The following is a 26177-nucleotide window of genomic DNA, read 5'->3' on the forward strand; positions in this document are numbered from 1 at the left end:
TGCTAATTTTAGTTCAAATCTAGCAAAACTCTTGTGAAGTTGGAAGCGTAGCTACATGTATCTCAGCAATGGGGCTCCAGGAATGACTCAGTATTTTCGAATATCATTTAATTTTCTTCTCCAATCATTTAGAGGTTGAATAAGAAGTCCCAGTATTAGGATTTAACTTTGTGACGCATCTCTATTAAACAACCAGCAGTGAAACAAATTTCAGCTTCAGATGGTTGATCCAGAACGAATGAAAACAGTTTTGTGGGGGGTGGAGGGTTTCCTGGCGCTAAACGAAAAGCATAAATTGGATGAAAAACAGGAACTTGTGGATAACAGATGGAAACAGATAGATTGATAAAGAGTGAGGAAGAAATACTCTAACATTAGATTAGATTTTAGAGTTAAATCTGATTAATCAGGACTCATTTAGTCTCCTCCGGAACGCTGCTTTGGTCTTGTCCGTCAGTTGGATCTGATGGGAGGTAATAAATCGGATTCAGTTCATTATCTTTGCAAAAAAAAAAAAAAAAAAAAAAAAAGGTTGTATGTTGACTCAATACAGTCAAATTTCAGTCTTTTTTGTGGTAACCACGCATTTCTAAATGTATTTGAACATATAGAAATAACGGAGAAGCGGAGTTGAATAAAAGTTGCACCTTTGAACGAACAAACGTTTTTTTCATGGCTTCCCAGGACACATTTCGTTTCTGTGCCAAACTAACTCTGAAAGGACAAAGAGTATTTCTGAAATCAATTCTATCGGCCCTCGCCTCGGTGTTTATGCTGGCCATGCACAGCAGCTCCGGGCCCTGATGGAAGGAAAACAGAAAATCAGCTCAAAGGATCAATAAAAAAAATAAAATAAAAAAACTTTATGAGTCTCGGCTTCCCTGCATTAAGTCATCAGAAATGAACCCTCTGGGACTGTAAAGGGTTAAAACTGAGTCTAGGATAATATTGTTCGGCTCGTGAAATATTTGTGAGCGGGATTTGACGGGGATGAAACGTCTGAAATGAAAACAAGCAGCGGCTAATTGCACATTTTCCCGATTCCACTAATTAACTTTGAAAAGTATTTACTCAGAAACGTTTCCGCATCACGTCACGCTACAGCTGGGAATGCACCGATGTGAAGATTTGGGCCAATATTTGATATTTATATTACTGTTATCTCTTATAAATATCAATATAAGACATTGATATTTACCAGTGTCTTATATATTTTTACCTTAAACTTTGACACCTTAAAACAGACCCCAACTATTATTTGGTGAGCTTCCTAAAATAATGGATTAAGTCATTTTTTTCCCCCAAAAGATGATGGGGGGGCACAGGGGGAGAACAAAAAAAACACATGGCAAAAAATTACTTAGGCCATTATTCTAGAAAATGACAATTTTAGTTATTGATTATTCCTCCAATTAATCAGATTTTAAAAACTGGCACATTCTTTAGACATAATTTAACCACCTGAGCCTTTTTTATACAATATTAGTTATATCTTAAAAAAATTACTAACAAATAAGCAATTGACTTTGTTTTAATAAAACATTTTATTGTCTAAAATGCAATAAAGTATTCCTGTAGCATACGCTTAATCATTCATAGCAAAGACTGTAGTTAAAAAAATACTTCTAGCATGATTAACTGATTAATAATTGGAATTGATGCTTATTAGTTGAAGCTAAAACTGTTACTTAAGGAGTTCTGGGTAGAAAAGATTCAGCAACAAAGATTGTATTAATCTTAAATATAAAATGTATATATTCCTATTTAATGTATATAATGATTAATCGCGAGTAATTCAGCCTTATTGCACTTATGGGTCAGTACACTCCGGTGAACAATTAAAGAATTACTAAATTAGTTGACGCTTACTTCAATAATTGATTAATCGCAATTAATCACTTCAGCCCTAAATGCAGTTGCATGATGCAATAAAGAGGTTGAAAAGTGTCTCAGTATTTCAAACAAGAATATTTGGATGTCTTGGATAAGATTCTGACAGGATTTTTAAAAATGTAGCCTGTTCAAATTAAGTTCAACCAGCCAAAAGGAAAAACGTCAACATAAAAAGAGACAACACAATCTGTTTAAATCAGTGTAATAATTTAGTGGGGTCAACAATTTGACATTAAATTAAATCAAAGTGTCATGATTCTTTAAGCCCTTCCACTGCGGCGCTCCCATAAGGCATGGTGTTCGGATCAGAGCGGTTCTGCTACGGTGCCGGTCCGGACGGTGGCTGGTCGGTTCCCAGGCTGCCGCCAAACTCTCAAGCATAAGGGAGACACTTGTGGGGACTTCCCAGGCGGTCGTCAATGTCTTCGTTGGAGTGTAGATGTGCAATCCTCTGCGTGGGACTCCTGAATCGATGCCCTTCGGTGTTGTGGGCGAGCCATCGGTGCATCCTCTGCTCCTGGAGAACGGCGTCTTGTCTGGACTTGCGAGGACAGCTCCGGGGCATTCGCGGAGCTTCCCAAACCTCTCCATCTTCTTTTCACCCACTTCATTTTTTAAAGTTTTTTCCCCTCTCCCTTCACCTCCTATTTTAGTTTTCGGCATCCGTCACGTCGGATCATCTCCTCCCTCCGGTCGATTCAGGACGATTCCAGACTTCTTCCGAGTTTCCCCCCTCGAAAAACGAGAGAAAATGCAGAGAAAGGAAAAGTGCCAAAAGGAGAACACGTGAACGAGTCGCCCACACCCACTGAAGCTCTCCGGGTGAGTCACTGCTACAGGGAGCATTTTGCTTCATTGGATCCAGGAAGGCCTCCAAAAAGAAAGAAAAAAATTCACAGGAATTCCAACTCAGCCGGCCGTGAATTGTTTGTGCAAATGAACGCTGGAAGTCTCTGGTTTGAGGAGAGGTGAGGCGTGTCCGAGCTGGTGTGTGTCCTCCGTCCCGCTCTGTGGACGGGAGGTAGAAGCGTCAAATGAAAGGAGTTCAGTTGAAGAGGATGGAGTCGGGGTCTCTGTTGGCTATCTGTGCCATGTGTTTCAAGATGTCCTTTTTAGTGATGATCCCCAGCAGCCTCCTGATGACGACACACAAAAAGATGGAGGTTAAGCTCGGACTTTTAGGACGAGAAAGTGGTTCATTGTGTCGTTTTTTTGTTGTTTTTTTAATATCAGCTTCTGAAGGAAACATTCTAGAGAAAGAAACTGATCGTTTTCTTCTTATAGACACTAGAGAAGTCTAAAAATGGGATGTACAAGTGTGGAAGGACAGGAGGAAATTGGGATCAACCCTGACTGACCCGCCTTATACGCTTGAAGTATGTCATGGTATATTTTCTTGACCCGAGTTTCAAATTTAGGTCAACTAAAGGTTCAAATCTGCTTCAGCTGAAAGGAAGGAATAGCTTAGAGCAGGGTGCCACATTTATTTTAATTTTAGAGCACGTCTTTAACGTACGGCAGAGGATTAGGGCTACTGGAAAAACAACAACAAAGGACTTGGACTTTTCTCAGATTAAAGTCATAATTCTGAGAAAAAGGGTCAAGCCTTTATCTTCATTTCAACCAACAAATAAACAGAGTGATTTACTTTCAATATTAGTTTCAAAGTAAATTCTTATCTCTTTTTTCGCCAATGCAGATCAACTAAATTCCTCTGTACCCTCAAATGTGGATCCACTCTGATCAAAGTCTGGGCCTCGTCCTGTTGGCCTCAGCGCAGGGCATCTAAAGCAGACGTGTGTGAATCCTACAGGGGCCCGTTGTGCCTGTCGACGGCCTGCCAGAGGCCGTGCGTGATGCCGGGAAGTACAACCGGACCGAACCCCTAAAACAGTTCATTTCAGAAGAAACGTTCCAGGGGAACCCCGAGAGGAGAAAGTGTTTAAGACTCTTCTGCTGATGATTGCTTTAGATCCAACAAAGACACTTAAAGAGGCATGAAGAAACTTTAAACTGCAACCCTGTGGGAAATGTCAAAGGGACTTTTTGCTAAAACTAATCTGAAAGATTGTGCGCTTACTTTTCAATCTCCTCGAAACTGTAAAACAGAACAAGAAACTGCCGTTTCACACCAACACTCACAAAGAAACTGTTTAGATTAAGACTTTGAAGTTGAAACTCTCCCGGCCGCAGCCTGCGTCGGTGGTGGCATTCCTCCTGAATGAACACAATGTGCCAAAGACAGAAAATAACAAAGGAAGACCACAACATGTGTACGTAGAAGTTGTTTGGCGGTGAAATCGTGAGAATACACACAGACTTCCACTTCCAAACCGCCCCGAAAGCCGAGATTCAACAAATCAGAGAGAGAAAGAAAGAGTTGAGGTCCGTTTGTCTGATTCCAAGAGAACAATATTAGACTTGTATAAAGTCTGACATGCAGCTGTACTGTGGGTGACGTGTTCAGGTTAGTGGGCCTCGGTGGAGAATGGAGTGGAAATGATTTCAGACAAAGTGAGGTAACTTTTACAATTAGCCGAGCAGCAGACTGAGTCCACTTTCTGGCTCTCTGAACAGAAATGTATCCCGATTTTCCAGCACACAGAAGAAAATCCCCACTCAGGTGTTTGTCGTACGCCCTCACAGGAGAACTAACTTGGCTAAAAATTCTGTAGGAGTCCAACAATGAGATCTCAGCTTTCATCTGTTGCTGGAAAGTTCTAGAAAAACCAAAAATGTCAACTTTTTTTGTCCGTTTACATTGTAAAAGTCATTCAACCCATCCGTACCGCACCATTCATTTGGTCGTAGGTCTATAACTCCAACTGGTAAAGTGTTTTAACACAACTGCTCAAACATTGCATCAATAATTATAACATTACTTAATCTCATGAGACATTATGCACACGCTCAGTCTACACCGAGGAAGATTCACTATGCATTTTAGAGAGTGACTAAAACTCAATGGCATGACCAATTTTCGGATTACGTCAGATAATTATTTGAGTACTTGTGGACGCTAAAAAGGGCGTTTGATTTTTATATGTAGGTTTCGCAAATCACAAGCCACCCAACGCTGAAGTTGGCTTCTGATTAGACAGTGCGCTATGTCACTGAACTCACCATTTTGACATCTGGTACAGTTCAAAATCCACCTCTTTCAAAGGTGGCTTGAATTATGCTACATTGAACACCGACTCTTTAAAAGCTTTGTTTGTGATCTGTGTTTGTAAAATGTAAAAATAAAAACTTCCACCTCTATGTTTGGCCTCTCAACCAGGCCAAGAAAAACCCCCAATCTAAGAGTGAGGAACTCAATAAAATTTGCAATAGCCTATTTTCAATAAAAGCTAGACTCATCTTAAGACCTTTTTCTTTAAACATCCCTCTCTCCATGGGTGTGTGTTATACAACACAAGAAAATCATACCCGTTATGTGTGACCAGACACTGGCGGAGCCCCAGTTTCCTGAAAATATCCACGGTGATGTCCATGGGTGTGTGGTCCGTGACGGTGAAGGGGCTCAGGTCCATGATGCCTCGGAGGCGGAGGGGAGGGGGCGCTTCGGGCGGCTGGGCAGGGCAGTGCTCTGTGAAGACCACTAGGGAGGCGCTGACGATGCCGTCCTGACGCTTCCGGGCGTTATCTGACAGGAGACGCAGAGCGGAAGAAATCTAGATGAAGAACTCATCGGCATTCCAGATCAAACGTTTTACAATTCAACCAGCAAAATAAACAGTTTCAGAGGCTAAAAACTACGACAAATATCTGCTAAGGTATACAAGAATTGCTCAGAAGCCTTTTAAACCAGGACTTAATGACAGCAAATGACAATCCTCACAATCACATAAAATTTGAATATTTATGTCAATTAATGTTTGTATTCAGTCGCAATCCGAACCTATTGATATGAGCAGGTCTCTTCTGAGCACAAATCCCACCAGCCTTTGGGATTCCTGCGAGACGACCACAGGGAAGCCGCTGTAGTGAGTGCTCTCTACTAACGTCTACGAAAAAGACAAAAAAATAAAAAAAAAACATGTTAGGAGTTATCGTGTGGAAAACAAGACATCATTCAAACATAACATGAAAAGAGATTGCCTTGAAAATGTATTCACACCTCATGAACTCCTCCACCCTTTGTCACAATGCAAACACAAACTTCAGGTATTCTACTGGGATTTCATGTGACAATTTCAAATCACAAAGTGATTCTGAGTGTTAGACTGATTGATCACTACAGTAATCTTTCGTTGCAGGCTTGTTGCACGGGGTTTTCGGTGTCCGTACCTCCACCTCCCCTATAGTCATGGAGTCCTGAGTGAGCACAGCCAGAGCAGGGTCCCCCCTCCTCGGCCTCATCACGTCCACTGCCAGGCTGCTGTGCTCAAACTCTTCCTTCGGCTCCAGGAACGGGTAACCGTTCAGCCGTATGTGAGCCTGCAGATACAAATGAGTGAATCTCTCAGATTAGACATACAGGAATAGACGTGGCAGGAAAAAGAAATAAATGCAAATGCACCAGAAGAAAAGCAGAACGAGCACAAGCAGAGTCACTCGTTCACACCTTTTGATCAGATCGTTAACTGGAGATGAGGGCTAAAGAAAACACAAAAATCAAGTTTTTGTTTGCAGACACTTCACCTCATAAATTCCCTCTCTTCCAAAGGCGTCTGCCACCCACTTGCTGGTCATGGTTGCGGCCATGAGGGGAACGATGTACTCCAACCCGCCGGTCAGCTCAAACATGATGACCACGAGCGACACCGTCATTCTGGTCACGCCGCCTGCAACGGGACACAGGTCGGAACAACGTTAGACTTCGCCGACACAAAACACCACCAGCCACCTGACTGCTGCAGCTTCAGGAAAAAAAACAGAAATGATTGCAGTTGCATCGAGGTAAACGGCTTCAGCCTGAATCCAATTACATGTCTCTTGGTAGCCTCGTCCTTCTGACAAGAGCTGGACGGGAGATTTATGCTGTGGGTCCGGCAACCATTTTTGAGGAATGAAAACGAGCTTGTTAAGATGTCAGAAATGCAACAGATAATACGGCTCTCTGAATTGCCTCCTGATGTTTACTCTAGAAATGCTAAAACTCTTTTGGGTTTCCTGTAAGACCAGCCAATAAGTCAACGATGCCTTTTGTCCGGCCTGTCAAACATGAATAGAATTTATTTAATGAAGTTTGTGTGCAAATAAGCTCACACTGGCTCGTCTTTCTTTAGTTTTAAGCTTGATAGAAACTTAGGTAAATACTTAAACGCAACTATGTTAAAAAAATGCATGCAGCACAGACACACAAGAAAAAAGGAAACAGCAGAAGCAGAGCTAATTAACATAACATTCAGTTTCTTTGTGTACCTTGTGATTAAATATTCAGATCTGAGATTATTTACCATTTAAATCACTCTGTTCTGTGAAGGGAAGCAAATATCAGATGTTTTTTTTTTTTTATCTAAATAAGGGTAAACTCTAGCAGGCAGTATTTAAAGGATCAAATTTACATTAAGTAATAAGAATAAAGCAAAAATCTGTCTCTGTAACAAGTTTAAATATATAAGAACAATGTTTACCAATATTTATCTTCCATAAAAAGGAGCACACTTAATTTTCTGCTTTTTTCCAGTCCGACAACCGTCAATAAAAGGTCACTAATGTTACAAAGTTTTACAAAAATGAGAAGAAGAAAATCATTTTAGCACATGGAGAATAAACATTTGAAATATTTTAATTTCTTTCAATTACTAACCCTGCCCCCAACTTCTCCAATTTCAAAAACAAAGTTAGGCATCATCTCTCGTTGAAGAAACGTCAGTGGTTAACAATTTATACACACAAACTAAAAATACTTGACATTTGTTCTACCTACATCTATATCATCCCATCGCTGCTTTGGTTTTTTAAGTTTCTAAAAACATTTCCAGGAAGGACTGAACACACAATCTTAACCAGTTCAGCATGTTCAAGCCACACATTCTCAGAATACCACCACGCAGAGACTAAAGCTGTCTTTATCGAACGGCCAAGCAGCTGCCTGCTTTTCATCAACTCCAAGCTGCTTCCGGACTTTCAGAGGAAACCACCAAACATGACATTCGCGAATCCCCCCGTCACAAGCTAGATCTCCTGAATGTCTCATGTAAAGTGCCAGAGATAACGCTGAGCTGCAGAAATAAACTGAACTGGGCTGAAACAGCAAAAATCCAGAGAAGACGAAGCCCCACCTAAACAAGCAGCGGCCCCGACCATTGCGTAAAGGCCCGGTGTGATGCAGTCGGCTCCTGGGGAGCACCACCCTCTAAAGATGAGCCAGTCGTGGTTGTAGTAGGCCAGCTGCTCCATGCCCACGCCCAGCAGTCTGCCAGCAATCGCTCCCACAGCCATGCTGGGGATGAAGAGGCCAGAGGGAACCTGGGTGGTGATGGAAGAGAGTCAGGAGGCTTTAAGAATGCAGTTTTCCACCAGAGCAGAGTTTAAAAAAAGCAAAGTGAGAAGGTGCCTAAATTTAGGGTGTTTTCACACTTCATAGTCCGGTGGACTTGGTTTCATTTGGAACCAAAATCGTAACATTTGTGTCAAACGAACCAAAACATTTGATAAACCCGTTTCTTCCCTCGCCTGTGGTGGCGCTGCATCAGGGACCACAGAAGAAAACGACATGAAAACCTCTGAAGAAGACAGGAGCAACTTACCACTTCGCAAAAGGTAAACAAAAATAGAGTAGCGTCAGATTTTAATGGTTGTAGGATTTCTCTTTTGTCTTTGGTAAATGACCACGAGCCATTTCTCCAGCTAGCACTGTGAACACAGATGCATTTGTTTTGGTTGTATTTACACAGGATGTTCTGCGCTATAGAGTCAAGAGTCTCTGGTCCACGTCAACTGAACTGGGACATATATATTTAGATAGACCAGAGCTTGCATTCTTGGTCCTCAACAGATTTTGATTGCACATTCACACCAAACAGGTCTGGTATGAATGCACCCTAAATCTAATTTGTGAAAGTTTAATTTAAAAGTTACATTTAAGGGTGAATTCACACCAGCCATGTTTGGTCCACTTTAACTGAACTTCAGTTCATTTGGCTAGAAAGTCTGGTTCACTTGGGGAGGTGTGAATATGCAGTCGAACTCTGGTCCACCTAAAAACTTTGGTGTTCACTGTTTGGTGGACGTGAACTCAAGTGCGGTTCTAATGCATATATGTGTATGTCAAGTGAACCAGAGACCACTCCAAAAGCAGTAAGCGGACTATAGAGCATGGTATTCTGGGTAAAAGCCAACAAAACAAACACAAGAGTCCATCGTTAACAGGAGAAATGGCTTTTGGTCTTTTGCCAAAGACAAAAGGCAAATCCTACAACCTCTTAAGAGCTGACACTACACCATTTTTGTTTGCACTTTGTGAAGAAGGATTTTGTGCTCATGTCTTATTCAGAGGTTTTTTTGTTGTTTCCTTCAGTGGTTCTTGGTGCAGCGCCACCACAGGCGAGAAGATGATCAGATTTTTCAAAAGATTTGAATAGTTTTGACACAGTGCAGTGTGAAAATGTAACAAATGTTGCAATTTCAGTGTCCAATCAAACCTGACTCAGTTGTGAAAACACTCTAGCACACATAAAACTCTTTTTACAAACATAAAACATTTACAAGGAAAGAAAAGAATCTTGTATTTCAGACATTTTTCCATTTCTACTGAGAAAAGTTCATGATGAATGAAAGGGAAGCCCGTCTTTAAAATGTGGCTGCAGTTTCGTATAGTGAACACAGTTGTAGCTGTGGTTTCCTCACATGCTTAGCAATCCCACAGAGTCCACAGCGGGGGAAAAACACCACGAGTTCAAAGCGGAGCGATGACGATTTAACAAGCAGCTAAGTACAAACGGCGATATAAAACGTCTACAAAGCGCCTCTCCAGAAAGCGAGAGCTCACGTGTGTCCTGAACTGACCTTCATGCCAAAAGTGATCACAGTGATCAGGATCTTGAAGATGAGGGCCAGGGCCAGCTGCCACAGCGCCGTGTAGAGGCCTGCCCCTGCTGGCCGGTCAGCCAGGCTGTTATCGACGCCCGTTTCTGATGTGTTGACCGGCTGGAAGTGAAAAATGGAAGAAAAAAAAAAGATGTATTATCCATAACTTAACTTGTCTTACTGAGACAAAGAGCCACCTGCTGACCTGTTTGTAGCCACACAGCTGAGAGGAGTCCAACAGGGAGCAGTCATTGAAAAGCTCGGATATGAGCTCGGCTCCACTCATTCTGGTGTAACTGTTGGGAAAGGCGATCAGGGCGGTTACCGCAGTGACCAGCAGCACCTCGATGACCGGGTAGTGCCCGAGCCGAGTGGTTTTCCCTGCAGGACGAGCACGGACAAGCCGATTAGTACACACACATATCAACAAAACACAAAGAGTAAAAAGGTTACAACAGGCAGCACTCACGCATCCTGCACCATGCGATGTTGGCCTTGATGAACAGCGCCCCCCAGAGGCCGCCGAATATCCCCAGCAGGATGAAAGGTGCCAGCTCCAACAGGTGCCACGGGGCGTGGAACTCCACGTAAAACAGCACCAGGCGGCTGTTTCCGAACGGGTTGATGGAGCGCAGCGTGAAGGCCGCCACCAGGGCGGCGAAGAACGAACGCCACAGGGTTTTCAGGGGGAAGTAATAACTCACCTGGGGGGGGGGAAATCAAGAAGTAAGTAAAAGGTTGGGTTTTTTGCCTATATATGCGCAAAGGATTACTAAAAATATTGATTCAATGGGAGAAGCTGTAAAAATACTACAGTGGCTTGAAACTGCATTCATACCTCCCAATGTTTGTCACATTTTGATGCATTACATTGTATTAAACTTGGATTTTATGTTATAAACCAACTTAAAGCAGTGCTAAATGTCCAGTTTTACTTCTCAATGTCACATAGTACTGTGCATGCAGGTGAAAAATAATTGTTTTTCTCTCTTCTTTACAAGAATATCTTCTTCCACATGTTTTGTATTGTTTTCTTTCTCCTTTACTTCTTAATTACGAACTCTTATGTTGTTTTGTCACATAAAGACTGAAGTTTGTGATTACAAAATGAGACAATGTTAGAGCATATGAATATTTTTCCAAGCCACTGTACACTTATTTTCAGTTTAAATGCCTACTAGTACACAGAAAACATCTTTAGAAAATAAACAAGAATAACAAATGAGTTCAATTTTGAAGCAGATTGAACATTTCGTTATTTAATAACCAAGAGCTGCCAAGAACACAATGACTCTCCGAACTATTGCAGCAAACGTTTATTCCCGGTTTATCACGTCTTAATTAGCTGCCAGCGTGCGTTCGCTCCAGTACAAAGTCACACGGCTGGGAGAGAACAAACAAGGAGGGAAAGCCAGACGCGACTAATTCAAGTCGTCTGTGTCATCTGGTGCCGATAACTCTACTGGCTCCGTAGCAGGACAGAGAAACAGGTATGCACACTGCAGCTCATGGTTTATTTCTCAACTTCCTACCCACCTCCTCCAGACTGAACAGGACTCCCCCTATGGGAGCGCCGAAAGCCACGGACACTCCGACTGCGGCTGCCGCCGACAGAACCTGCAGGAAGAGGGGAAAAAAAAAAAACGGAGAGCGTTTCAGAACAACAGATCCATCCGAACCAGAAGCACTGGGAAAACATCTGCTGACCAGGATCAGATGATGTTTACGACTCGCTGCTCAGAAAGACTGAATCGGCGGAAACGTCACAACCGAGACGCAACGACAACACTCTTCAGTGTGGACGTTGTTACTGAGGGAAGATGTGTGAAACTAGGATATTTCCAGTATCAATAAAGTGTTTAAAATAGAAAGTGAAATGTCTGAAGATTCTGAACTATTGCAAGTCATTTGGGAGATATTTAGCTATACTTAGCCTTCAGCTAATCAAGATAAAGGCTAAATATTACTGTGTGATAGTGACTGTTCTCAGCCTTTAATCCTAATATAAATAATTAATTCCTGATCAGCCACAACAGAAAGGCTATAGATGCAGTTTTATAGTTAAAATAAAGTCTGAAAGATTAAGAAAAACATATATATATAAATTGCAGATTTTTCTTCACAAATGATCAGAAATACATTTCATATCTTATCTTACAGTGGACAAAAATAAAAATTTGTTTTCTTTTATCTATCTGAAGAAGTAAACGAGATATTCTGTAATTATGTTCATCTGGTTTATATCTAAAATGTTGATGTGATTGCAGATTGATTGCTTTTTAGAGAAAATGATTTGTTTTCACTCTGGTGTTAGTCTTTACGTTTTAACTTTAAATGTAGTTACATGGTTGGAAGAGCTGCCAAGAATACAGCTTCAGTTTGCTTAAACTTCAGTCTACCCTGAACAATCACTTGGTGATGTCCAACAACAAAAAAGAAAATAAACCATCATTCCATCAGCAAACACAGCAGCCCACCTCTCGCCGTTTGGCCTCGTTTTTGCGGTATTTGGTGAACAGATGGCAGAGTATGTTGGCACAGCAGCAGGCCACGTGAACCAGAGGTCCCTCCTTCCCCAAGCTGAGGCCGGAGGAGACGGCTAAGACCAGAGTGATGGTCTTTATGATCAAGGTCCACTTCCCAAGGTAGCCACGAATGATGAACCCACTGAGGATTGTTTTAATCTGAAAACGACAGGGAGAGAGAGGAGGAGGGGTGTGAACGGACAGGTTCTCCATTCCAAAGACGACGACATGTTTAGACTTTGGTGAGGAATCGCTTCAGACGTGTGTCTGCTCTCTCTCTCAGAGTTAAAAACCCTAAAAAAAAAAAAAAAAGGGGGGGGGGGAGAATAAGTTCCCTTTTTTTGTTTTGAGAATATTTTCTTTCAAATAAGACATTAATCTCCTGACCGCGGGCCTCCTGACCAGAGTCTGACCTGCGAGAGATTACAGTCAGAGGAGAAAACGATCCGAGTACGTGAAACTAGCCGCAGCGAGAGGCCGACAGCTTCGCTTGGGTTTTTTATCCCGAGATGGATCAATCAGTGAGACTTTCAGGACCACACAGAAGAGTTTAAAAAAAAAAAGAAAAGCCTTTATCTGTTCACTTCTTTAGAAATAAAAAGTGGAAACAGAAGATTAAGTGCTGGAAGAGGGACGAGGGAGGGTTTAATAAACAGTCTATGCTTTTAATTCTTGGGTTTTACGTAACAAGGCATAAGAGAAACAATCTGATCTTTATCAGGTTCTAAAATTATTTGATTACTTTTTAACCATCAGTATGACCACCTCTGTAGAAGTTCACTGGTTTGACACTTAAAATTGTGTAACAACAGAAGCCCAAGAGAGAAAGTCAGAAGCAATGACTTTAGAGAACCAAATTGCCATTTTGGTTTGTGGCCTTTATCTGGGACAATACAAAAGATTATCCGTCATCATCCGATTAATCAATTAATCATCAGAATAATCTCTAGAATAATCATTTACTAAAATAATGGCCTTAAAACGCAGCAGCATTTTTAGCTAAATCCTTACACTTACTACTAGGCATGGTGGTGGAGGGGTAATGATGTGGGCTTAAAAGACTCCAGGCATTGCAAAGGTCCAAATCTCAATCTGTAGTTGCCGAAACAAACATCGAGAAAGCAATGCTGCAAAGAAAAGTGAGTCAAACTCCCTTAAAGAGGGAAGGCACTAAAAATCATACAGTCACCAGAGTGCACTGGATTTAAACACATTTAAAACCTGGTGAAGACTAGATTTTTTTTCTAGAACTGAAAGAGAAAAAAGAAAATCAAATTCTGCTATTTAGAATATAAAATAATGTTGGTTCTCCCATTTGATCTAAAAGAGGAAAAGTTTAGTCTGATTTAATGTCAGACACTGAGAGAAAAAGGGTTTGTTCTTTTTGTGTGATGTATGTAAACATGTGGCTGTAACTGTAGGAGAAATCCAGTCAGTGACGGAAGAAAATATAGACATAAAACAGATTGGTGTAACACAACATGAGGTCCACTTTTACCTCTGGTATTCCTGATCCACAGGCATACGGAGCAAAGGCCCTGACCAGCGTCACGGCCAGGAATGAGAAGAGCAGAGCCCAAAATATGTACATCAGGTAGTTCACTATGTAGGCAAACGGGCCCTGAAAACACAACAAGCACATTTATTAACTTTATGAAGTAAATGTAAATATAAATCCAGTCAGAGAAAGAAAAAAAAAAAAGTCTAACGATGACATGTTGCAGCCAGTAGATGGAACCCAAGCGTCATTATCACTTACGTTGCTGTCCAAGTTGCTGAGATTCTCATTAGGACATAAAAACATGCAGCTTTCGAAGACTGGTTGTGACAATAAGGTAGAAAAAAAGGTTCTCAAGCTCTTTATGTCATATGTCAACACAATTAGAATCAAGATGTTCACATCTATGTCCGTTTAGAGCAGAACTCAAAGATGTTCCTAAAAAACCCCCAAGCATATTCAGCTGCTTGATAACAGTTGTTTTACGAACAAACGAGGGAAGTGCTTCAGTTTTTATCGATTATTGAACTTTTAGAAGTTGCAGCAGCTGCAGCGTGCCACACCAAAGGGAAAATAATGGTGATTAACGGGTGTGAAAAACAACTTAAACTCATTTATATTCTGCTTTTTCTCGTTTTTACTCTACCAGCAGTCCCGTTGTCATGACAACCGACTGACAACAGCTCCATGCAACCACAGAGCAGCGATTATGTTCAAGAGTATCATGAATGGACATCAAAAATACACATTTTCCACACAAAAAAGGGTACGTAAAAACACCAAAACAAAGTATGCAGTCAGTCCGTTACAGTTTCAAGTTTTCGGGCCTGATGTTTTTTATTTTTTTTCTTGCAACGGTTAAGAAGTCACAGTCTGAACACAGCGGTCATTGATTGGCTCGTTTAAACATCTGGTCTACTGATGATCTGTCAGAAAATGGGTGTGTGGATCACCTTTTTTTTTTTTTTTTTTTTTAAATGAACCAAACAAATTGAATTCCACAGCACATCTACATGTTAAGTTGTCATAGTCAAGCTAGCATAACTAACCACTTCCTCACTTTTTTTAATTCACACTGATCTGTGAAATATGATACTCTGGGAGTGTTATCTTACTGTTTTAGTGTTGAAAATTAATAGTGAAACATTGTGCCCTTTTTTTCAGATTCTTTGCGTGACGGTACCACCATTGATACTCCTGACTCAATGGCACATGTGTGGCGCACAATAAGTCACGTGATGTCCAATCCAGTAATATTTATCAATACGTGTGACCCTTTGGAACTACCTGAGCCGTTCCTGCTATGAGTTCAGCCCAGCTCTTCCACTGCGGACAGCGGTCCCTCTCCTGGAAAGTCGTCTCGTTGGACGTCCAGCAGCAGTGCTCGTGGTTGAACCAGAAGCCGATGAGACACACCCCTTCTTTCAGGTCCGTCATCCAGTGAGCTGCGATGTCGATACCACCAGCGAGAGAACCTGCGGGTCAGAACGCGGCGCTCAGGACAAAGGCTGTTTGTGGTTGAGCGCACAATATTTTTCCAGGTTGTGTTCTGAGCCAATTTAAGTATATGAGCATCCTCAACTGTTTTCCAAGCCAACATGGTGTGCATTGACAAAGTAATTATACCCCCAGTGAGGACAGCGAGCTAGAAGATGTGTTGAGATGTAGTTTTCCCTCACACACAATGATTTGCATGTAGGGAAAACAGTTACATTTATATAATCAAACTGTCTAATCTGAACAATGGATCTTCCTCGAGGCGACATGGTAGTCCTGGTTTTGACTCCTGGTTATTCTGCCCACAGGTTCTCCCAGCCTGAGTTGATGATCTAATGGCTGCTTCTCTGAATAATCCCCTCCTTGCCTGATCTGTCGGTATAGATGGTCGGTGCATCCGGGTTAGGACTTGTGTTAAATTCAGACATTTAAAAAAAGGAAAAAGAAGTTTGAGCTTTAAGTTTCTCCCCTGCTTTATCCATAAAAATTATGTACTACTTTGTGTAGTTCTTTTATATAATAGTAGAAAAACACTCTTAACTTTGCTGCCGTTATGTTACAAAAAGTGTAAACTCTTCAGCAAAGTGCCTGGCCTGCTTTCCCTGAGCCCTAACCCAAGTTTCCTGCTGGGCTTCCGGTCAATCTGCAGAATAATCATTTTCTTTAAAAAAAAAAAAAAAAAAAAGTCACCTTCCCCGTTTTCAGCGCTATCCCAGTTCTATTTTGTGACTCTACACCTGCAGTTTTTCCACCTTGTGGGAAATCAAAACTCAACTGTTGCAGGTTCGTTCTGCGGCAATGAACCGAAGAGCCACTCTGGATTTAACAGAGCTTTGTCTGGACTATTGACACTGTAAATATGACTCATTTTAACTCTACCTGCTTTCAGGAATGTTGACTCATTGCTGTAATGACTGGTATCAGCTACAACATTTGGGATGAATAAAGTATTTTTGAATATAATTGCACTGAACACCCAGTGTTTGACGATTTAACTGCAAGCTTTAAGCATCCAAGCATCTCATCAGGTGTAATGTACATCAACCCACCCACCATTTAGGTAAGCTTGTAATTACGTAAAGGTTGAGCGTGTGAACTACCTGCCATGAGTCCCACCAGCAGCATGAGCAGCCATCCAGAGAAGGCATCGCTGACGCTGTGCAGCAGGGCCACAGTCGACTCTCGGCTCTTATTGGTGATCTGCAGGGTGACAGAGACAACAAAGTGCTTCTTACTTTATTTAAATGACACAGTAACAGAAATTGATCGAATAAAGAGTAACAAAAATACACTTTTACCAACATATACATAAAGTGCATATGTCACTAAATTTCCTGCAAATAGAACATATTTACAGTAGGGCTGACACGAATAATCGGATTTATCGTGATGAATCGATTACTAAAATAATTGTCAGTTAACTAACTAAGTATATGGGCTCTAAAAAAGATAATTTGCTGAAAACACAACAAAGCAGTAATCAATCGTGTTACTGCAATTAGGGCTGAAACGATTAATCAACTTAATCGTGATTAAATAATTATTGAAACAATTATCAACTAAATTAATAACTGATTAATCATTAATTGGAGTTTACAGCCTAAAGAAAGTCAATTTTCTTAAAGAACAACACATTCAGAGAAGTAATTAAGCCAAAACGATGCAAAAAAATATGTACATTTTATCCATGGGATTTAGAAGAAATACCTGTCTGTAAAGACGTTATTTCAAAAGGAATTGAATTGTCAGCATCTTTTAATGTACTTCAAATACTGTATAAAATAAGTTTAAATGAAAAATCTGCAGAATGTGCTAATTTTTTTATCTGATTAATCAAATAATCGTTTAGATTAAATTGATAACTGAAATAATTGATAGCTGCAGCCCTAATTTACAAAGTTTTTTTAACCTTAAAAGCAAACTCTATACGTTTTATACTGTGTTGCCTTAATTACAGCTCTTAATACATAGTTATTTCAGAAAATGACCTATTTAGAGTAGAGTTAATGATTAATCAATTGCTAATTTGATTCATCACAACTGATCAGATTAATCGTTTCAGTTTTGGTTTTTAAATTGTCAACATTTGATGCACGGTTCTTTGATTCCCTTCCTCCAGAGATCTGAACCCGACTCCGTTTCGCCTTAGCGACACCTCCATGCTAACACCTTCGACATAACACACATGCCTTCTAATCTCAAAGTAAACACTTCTTTATCCCAGATTCTTGTTTAATCTTGCTCTATTCCTTCAAATGTACTGCGTACCTCTCTGTGTCTGTCGCGGTCCTTGCTCTTCTCCCTGACCCAGTCGATGGTGTTGAAGTCTTCGTAGGTGCCCACCCCAGGCAGTGGGTCTTCCAAAGGGTCCACTAGCTTAGTGGGGCCGCTCCCGTTCATACCGGCTGCTCTGCTGCTGCTGCCGGCGCTGTACTCATCATAACCTCCTGAGGGAACAGAGGGGGAAAGAGGTAAAGGGGGGGGAGGAGAGAGAGAATAAAGATACATAGAAGTCAATGATCAACTCATCGGTTCTGACTTCATTGTTGTGCTTTAAAATGGGTCACTTTCTGTTTTATTGACCTGCCACGGTTCTTAAAAACAAGGAAGCCGCATGAACTTTATCACTTGCGCTGAGGTATAAGATCTGGTCTCTCTCACACACGTGCACACACACTCACGCAGTGTTTCTCAGTGTTTTTCCATTTAGATGGTGCAGTAAAGTGCAATTGCATGAGGCACAGGTCTTCCCTGCCAGGAGTGACTAATGCACCTAATGGATGGTGCACTTAAATTCATCACCAGGTTTGACTACAGACAAAAAAAATAAAAAAAATAAAATCAAACATATTTTCAGCATATTCATGATAATTGAGCACAGAGTAGCTTAGTTCTATTAAGACTAGACAGGAAATTAATCTGTAACAGAAAACTTGCACTTAAACATGCTGATGTAATCATAAATCAAGCGCACAGCGGCGCTTTTGTTTACAGAAGTCTTCCACAGAGAAAGCGAGATTGTTTTGGCTGCTTCCACTTCCTGTTACTTTGTCATGTCATGTGCCATTTGTGACATTTAAATTAAATCACTGAGTTCATGAACCAAGAGACAAGCTTTCTCTGTACATTTCGTCTGCAAAAGATTAACTAAGGCTGCATTGATGGATGAAACAAATCAATGAGTCACAACAAAAGTGCTGCGTAAACGAGCTAACATCTGCTAGCTGCAGCAAACTGCTTAAAAATCATTGGCAGCACGAAGTTTATTGGAGAGAAACTATACTGTGCGTCATGCCAGAGCCATCTTTAGAGGCAAAACATTAACCTGAAGAAATGTCTGTATGAAGAAAATCACAAAACGGAAAATTTGTAAGAAATGCTGCAGGGATGCACAGATTGCAATTTTCTGGCCGATCACCGATTTTTAAAAAACTTGACATGCCAATTCTGATTGATACCAAATGTTTTCCTGTGGAAAAAAAAATACTAAACATAGTGACAAAGTCTGCGAGTACTGGCTGATCAATCTCCCAAAATTAAGGAAATTGGACCAAATTTCCTTATCAGTCGGTTGATTTGCTGCGATAAGCTTAAATTTATGATGTTTTAAAATAAAAGAAAATCTGATTGGGATAGCTTTAGGAAAGTATAAACAAATTCAGTATTTATGTTTCAAAATGGACTGACGTCCATATTGTGCACGATAGTGTAGCCACTTTAGAGCAATATTCTAGTCTCTTACTGAATGCAATTAAAAAGTTAGAGCTGAAAACAAAGTGATGAATTTTTCTCATCACTTTCATTGATAATTTCAGGCCCATATTGTCAACAATGCTGATGTGATGTAATGTGTTTTTTTTAAGCTATCGAGTCAAAAAAGAAAAATCCACAGCAGTGAAACGTATATTATTTAATAACTCTTATCTGTATAGATGACAACTGATCAGAGATCCATCAGCTGTGGGAAAACCTGAAAATAATGTAAGAAATAAAAAAAGCAGTGTATGTAATGGAAAAGTGTCATAACCATCCTTTTTGACACTATTCTCTTGTTCCGTAACTTAAAAACACTTTACCATAACGTACATCAGAAACTCATTCTGGAAAAAGATCACTTTCCATTTTTTTTGTTTTTGTCCATCATGACAGTTAGGAAAAAAATTCATATATATAAACATATATCCACACAGACACATAATTACAGGCTTGGTGGTCGGTAATTGTTTAGATTTAACTATATGTGACAGAACCAGCAGATGTTTTAAAATTGCCACATCTGGTTTATTACTAGCTGGAGGCAAATGTCTGAGCTTGATTTTGTTTCATGACACCAACAGCGTACAGTTCACCGTACTTTTCACCAGGGTGACCGTTTCCCCTCACTGTGGTCTTCTCCAGGAATGTGTAACGCAGAGACTTACCCTGGCAGCTTCAACCAAATTAAAGTCAACAACGTTCACAACAAGATTATTCCTGCAAAATGGATCCAGACTCATGTAGAAGAAAAATGATTTCTTGCCTTCAATGAGGAAAAGAAGCTGAGAGCAGTACATAATGTGGTAAAAATGACATGCAGGAGGTCGACTGTCAGCGTTTCTCCCAATAAATGTTTGGATAAAAAAACGAATTCTGATGGATTCTTTTTGAGGATTTTATTTTTTTAATAAAATTTTTTTTTATATAATCTATTCCTTAAAATGACTAAAAAACAAAACTAAAAAAACAAACATCTGGTGCTCTTAGAAGTCCTGCTGAAATTAGAAATTAACCACATGAGTGCACATATGTTAATGTTCAGATATATGCAGATGACGCTGTGGTTTTTAAACGACGAAGAAAAAAATATCCAAGGAGCACCTTTGATTGTGGAATTGGGACTTTTAAAAAAAAATATTGTTTGTTATTGACTAGTGAAATACTGAGTAGCATGTTCTGTTAAACACATTAGATGATGTTATTCCACTATATTAACATTATAGATAAATACCTTGATTAGTGCAATGGCATTTCAAAATAGATCAAATTTTAAAAGCTTAATATTCAAGTGAGCTACAAAAGCTTTTTAATAGAAAATCTTAACGTTTGATTGCTTCACCACACAGAAGCAGATCCCAATGGAAACAGGAAGTAACACAGGAAGTCAGGCCCTTTTAGCTCGAAGCTCATACAGATGGGTAATTAAGGGGGTAAAACAACAATTTCCGATAAAATATAATTGTGTTTTTATTTCTGTGTTTTACTTGAGAACAAGTTAAAGTTGGAGGAGGCAGGTCCAGCTGTCACTGTGAATACACTGTAAGAGTTACTTCTTGCAACAGGCTCAACCTTGGCCGAAACCCACGATATAAATGCACCTGAGGCGAAGCAATCACTTTAATAATATTTGATTTTGGTGATTTCACGGTGACAGAGTACGAACTACAGCGTATTTCAGAATGTAAATACATTCCCCGACCATCCAGAAACGCAGCTGGAATCCAGAATTCCTTCACACTTCGCCGCTGAAAGAGCTCCTATCTGCACAGTCGTCGGCATGTCACACCAAATCCAGCTCTGTAGAAAAATGTTGCTGCGCATTAAAAGCAGAAGTAGCTTTTCAGCCGTCACCTGAACTGACAGGTTAAACTGGTCTGTACAGTGGACTAACGAGAGCGAGTAATGGCAGAAGTATGTTCCCCTGAGGCCGCGCTGGCCTGAACACCGACAACATTCAGGGCAATTTGCTGTGACAAAACTGTTGTTTCAGAACTAAGTTTAAAACTTACAGAAAACTGCAGAGACTGGGGTGAAATCAGAAAGCTGCCTGATAAGAAGCATTAATATAAGCTGATCTGACGGCATAACTGTGGAAGACGAGACACTAATGTAACAAGAAAGAGCTCATTTTTCACCGTGGCGCCTAATGCTGATTTTTTTTTTTTTTTTTTGTCAGTTGATAGATACTTCATACCAGATTGCTGACAGGTCTTACTAGCTACAAAAACTTTGGGTGCAGATGTTGTTACTGTTAGACTCAAAGTTAGCCAGGTGGAGCAACAGTGGCGTGTTTGAAAATGAAGCCACAAAAGTTACAAAGGATAAAAGAAGCTGTTGAAAAAGAAAAGGTTTCCAGTTTGGGTCATTACCCAGAATCAGTCGTCCTTCACAGGACATCAACTTGTACCTGCAATCGAACCTGGAGAAGAAAACAGGGAGGCTGAACTGAGCGTCATTTTATCCTTTTGAGGTGGTTTTGGACGTCTCTGTGGTCTTTTGGAAATCTCAAATGAATACACTCAGAGACTGCGTCTAAGGTCAGTAATGCTAACTGTGCTATTCTAATTATTTTACCCTTGATTTAAATAATAAACCCTACGTGTTACTGTAACTGCTAGCTTAACCACACAGTGTGACATCGCCCCTGCTGCTAATAAACTCAATTAATGAATGTTCAGAGCAAGAAGGCTAGAAAGAAACATTTAATTGATACACCAATATTAGAATTTGGGCTGATTTGGGCCGATATCTGATATTTAAACTTTATGTTAGAGCCAATAACCGACATTTACCAATATTTTATATCAGACATTTTCCTAGTCTTGTGTCTGACTGACACTGTCACATGACCAAACAAATATCATATGATCAACCTCTGACCCTCCAGAAATATCAACAAGACGGAAATAAATATCGGTTGTTACTATCAGCCAAGTTTTATTCATTCTATTTTATTCCTAAAATAAGGACCCGGGTTTTTTTTTTTTTTTTTTTGCCATTTGATTTTTTTGCCCAATTCACCTCTTGGTCAAAGGAAATTACTTAGACCGTTATTTCAGGAAGGTTGAAAACATTCATTGCAACATACTCAAGCATTTAGGATACCGTTTATCTCCTGAGGAAAGACACACAAAAAGAGACAACAGTGAACAAGTTTCCTCCGTGTCTGCAAAAGATTTGTGGGAATATTTTTGGGGGCTAAAATAATAAAGGTGTGTTGTGTCCACCTTGCAACAGGATGGATATTCTCTCAGCTTTGAAGTCACAACAGAGTCAGCAGAGACTTGAGAAATCACAGTCCAAAGACTAGAAAAGGTACACAGAATCACCTCACTCAGATTAATGATAAAAAGAAAAAAGCTTCACCAAAGTCAGATTTCGTCTGACCCCTTTCACTATTGTGCAACCTGAAGCAGTTACTGGACCCAAATCATATGACGGGTAGTAAATGTACCTAATGATTAAACTCTGCTGTGGAAAAGTTAAAGTCAGCACAGCAGAGAGAACCACTTAAACAAGATGAAATGATTAAAACACAGGAAGCAGACGATTAGGCAGATCTAGCAGCTGTACAGAACGGGATGGACAAATACCAACAACTTGTTCTTAATGGCACGAGATCTGCAAGCGGTTCGACGAGAAAAACACGTCGCCTTTTAAGCCACATCGCCGGGACGCAACAGAAATGACTAACTCACCATCCGCCACCAGTTCCTCCTCATCCAGCTGCTTGCTCCAGAACTCCCAGCCCATCTCTCGTTACGCTCCCCCCACCCTCGCTCAGGATCCGCCGTCGAGCCAAACTGGAAGTATCTTCCTTCTCCTCGAGGAACAAGCCCCAGCGCAGGTCCCTCCCCCCTCAGTATGTGGAGCTGACTCGTGACTGGCTGAGCTGTCTGGGAAGTGGATGGTGATTTGCTGAAGTATTTTTACAGGTCTTGAGTAATGAGCTTACTGTACTCAAGAGGCTGAGAGGTAGGTGAGTGTGGAAATAAATTAGATTGCAGAGTTTAAAAAGGTGAAAGACTGCATAAACAGATGAGTTTATGTTGTACACAGAGCTGCTGAATGTCAGGGTGACTCTACCTGGTTTTCACTCAGTTCTGGGAATCTAAATGTTTTTCAAAGGTCTCATCGTTTTTCATGGTTTAATGACTGAACACAATAAAAAACATTTCAGCAATCTTGGATAATACACTTTACAACTCAAGTGTCTCAGGGCTTTCAGTGTTCAAACTGAAATAAAAAAGAAGCTACTGTGCTATCAGAAGCAACACTTACAGTCCAGACATCACACTGAAGATTATCTTTCCATTCTGACCTGATTAGACTGCAATATTACATTACAAATGCACCGATCACACCGATTTCTACTTTTATTTTAAGTCTGACCTGCCGATTCAGATTTTAAAGGGAAACATTTTTTGTGAAAGTTTGAATTACAAATTATTCTCCTTAATACAAAAAGGTACATCTTCTTGACTTTTTAAACTGAATTTTATAAAACTCAAGAGAGAAGCATGAGACGACATTACTTTTATTGGTTAATTTATACATGAAAAGCGGGAGTTCTTAGTTTTGATGCAATAATCAGGATTTAGAGGAGAAATAATGTTTTAAAAGTCAATAATTTCAGCTAATCTGGGGAAATTAGCACCAATTAATTGGTGGATCTTGAGTACTTGAATTTAGAGATTTGTATATTAAATTTAACTTTTTTAAGTTTTAAGTTTCACTAAGCTTAAGATATATATATATATATATATATATATATATATATATATATATATATGTGTGTGTGTGTGTGTGTGTGTGTGTGTGTGTGTATTTTGTGAGGCATTTCTGCATTTTTTTTTGTTAAATTTAATCTCTTATAAAACTGAAACAAAACATTTTATCTGTTATCCAATATCCTTTTAGGTAAGGACGCATTAAAAAAAACAATAAATAAATAAAATAAAGACTGGTGGATGTAACTAACGGTGAAAGTAACATTGCATAAGCAAGTAGTTTGCATCAACAGTCTTCAGTGTGGATGTTGTTACTGAGGAAGGGAGATTAGAAGTACTAAAAGGGGAGTGACATTTCAGCGAACAGGAAGTGGTTCAGCTTTGTCCATTTAAGCTTTCAATGTCTCTCTCATGCATTGTGTGATGTCACCTCTGCTCTCAACGTAAATAATTAATGCTCGCTCACCACAAAAAGGTTCCTCAGAGCCCCAGGATAAATAAACAATAGATCACAGCTTTGTCCTCTGAAATACTTGGTTAGACATGAATCTTACTTGTTTTGTTTCAAACATGAAATGTTACTAATAATTTGTAAATTCAGCAACAAATTATTTTCCCCAAAAATTATTCTCCTGTTATTGTTGTTTCATCATCTTTTGATATACGCCGGTCTTATTTCCTTACAGAAACGCCCTTCATCGTTAGTTGAAAATAAGTTTGACTCTAAATCCAAGTTACTCTTTTGCTCAAATATTGAGCAGTTATTTGTTAGTCTTCAGTCAGAGGCTTAATCAGATTCGTTGTAAGATTGACTGCTACTGAAAATCCTTCCTGACTCATAAGACACAAGTTATGACAACATTTAAAATGTCTCTTTGGGATAAAAAAGATATTTTAGAACTGAAAGCATACGCAAGATTTATTTTTAAAACCATTTTATTTCTAAAATGACCACCTAACTACCAGGAACACAATAGCTTCATATTTAGAGAAAATGTTTTGTTAATTTTTCTAAGTTATGATTTATCATAAATACAGGTAGGATTCTACCAAAGGTGAGAAAAGGCCAACTTATTATGGTGTCACACAAAAACTGGAACTTTACCAGGAAAGAGCTTCTGAAGATCTGCTCCAGAAAGTTACTGAACAGCTACTGAAAATGGTTTTCCCACCATTTCCTCCACTTGTAAGACTTAAAAGTCCAACATTTGTTGTTCACTGGGAGGTTCCCACACGCTTTCTGCCGCAACCAAACCCTCACGAGTTTCCAGAACAGTTCTCCTCTCGGCGTGACGTCAGAGGACATCTTTCCCGTAATGTTCAAAAACATTTAACAATCTGTTCCCAGTGGGAGCGCTTGTGCTCTGCTCCATGTCATTTGTTTATGTCAGCACACTGCGGATGATTTCATGCATTTAAAAGTAGGTCTGATCAGAGATCTTTTTTTCTTTTTTTTGCCCATTAATTATTTACATGTATGCACAGAGGACCGGAGGGTTGAGGGGAAGGAGGGGATATTTTCCTTTGCATCCTGGGAACTTTGTGTACAGAATCTTTTAATATTTCTCTGAAGTTCAGGAAGATTTTTGATGCGATCTCTTGGATCGCATTTCTGCCAAAACACGCACTGCTTCAGCAGAAGCACGTAAACGAAGGTGGATAAGACGACGCAGGTTCAAGCTAGAGTTCGAACTTTGAACTCTTCAGGTCTGATAGCCATGGGAACATGCGTTTCATGTGACCTCAATGACGGTGGCTGCATGATGTCTGGATTATTGATTGTAATTACTTTGAAACTTTGAATTTTAATCACATTTACAAGGTCAGAGGAAATTGAATGAAGATGGCATCAGTCCAGACCATGTCTCTTAATGTTTTTTCTTGAGCATAAGATCATTTTCTATCTAGCTAAAGATTTAAAAGAAACGTTCCTCGCCGGATTTAGAGAGACGAAGACACAGTAATGGATATGAAAGTGAGAAAAGAGCCAAAAAATGTACAGTAAATGTCATCGCAATATCCAAAAACAGCATCGGAATCGCGTGTTGTCCTGATGCTATGCCGCCCTAATTCACAGTATTTGCCCAGTTCATGGCTTCTAATCATTACAGTCATTATCACATGTCAAGAGGCTCACGGTGTGACTAAGCCGATCTGCTATTTGAACCACTCAGAGGACTGTAAGCCAATATGTCCAGCAATAAAGTCATTAGAGGCAATAACAACACACTAACTGGTAATAAATCCAACAAATACATTTACACAGTCGAGATTGAGAGCAGTAAAAAGAGCAATGCATGC

General features: G+C 40.0%; 1 protein-coding gene across 3 annotated transcripts in view; it reads right to left on the reverse strand.

Moving 5' to 3' along the window:
• Positions 1 to 2083: 2083 nt before the first annotated feature.
• The window catches only part of clcn5b (Cl-/H+ antiporter 5b), a 30860-nt gene continuing 6766 nt past the window's right edge, over positions 2084 to 26177 (reverse strand). For 2 of the 3 annotated variants that reach the window (XM_014981638.2, XM_014981636.2), the window contains exons 3-17: positions 17659 to 17837; positions 16491 to 16590; positions 15181 to 15368; positions 13894 to 14016; positions 12348 to 12554; positions 11407 to 11487; positions 10340 to 10574; positions 10076 to 10251; positions 9850 to 9990; positions 8124 to 8310; positions 6538 to 6680; positions 6184 to 6333; positions 5795 to 5900; positions 5323 to 5539; positions 2084 to 3029 (exon numbers count right to left, since the gene is read on the reverse strand). In XM_014981638.2, the coding sequence (XP_014837124.2) occupies positions 2939 to 3029; positions 5323 to 5539; positions 5795 to 5900; positions 6184 to 6333; positions 6538 to 6680; positions 8124 to 8310; positions 9850 to 9990; positions 10076 to 10251; positions 10340 to 10574; positions 11407 to 11487; positions 12348 to 12554; positions 13894 to 14016; positions 15181 to 15368; positions 16491 to 16590; positions 17659 to 17837 (2324 nt within the window). In that variant the 3' untranslated portion in view covers positions 2084 to 2938. Of the gene's footprint in view, positions 3030 to 5322; positions 5540 to 5794; positions 5901 to 6183; positions 6334 to 6537; positions 6681 to 8123; positions 8311 to 9849; positions 9991 to 10075; positions 10252 to 10339; positions 10575 to 11406; positions 11488 to 12347; positions 12555 to 13893; positions 14017 to 15180; positions 15369 to 16490; positions 16591 to 17658; positions 17838 to 22844; positions 22958 to 26177 lie in introns of those variants that run through there. The other variant, XM_014981639.2, reaches the window with a different exon arrangement.

This window comes from Poecilia mexicana, unplaced genomic scaffold, assembly GCF_051168715.1.
Source record: "Poecilia mexicana isolate PSO_F unplaced genomic scaffold, ASM5116871v1 scaffold_18, whole genome shotgun sequence".
Classification (NCBI taxonomy): domain Eukaryota; kingdom Metazoa; phylum Chordata; class Actinopteri; order Cyprinodontiformes; family Poeciliidae; genus Poecilia; species Poecilia mexicana.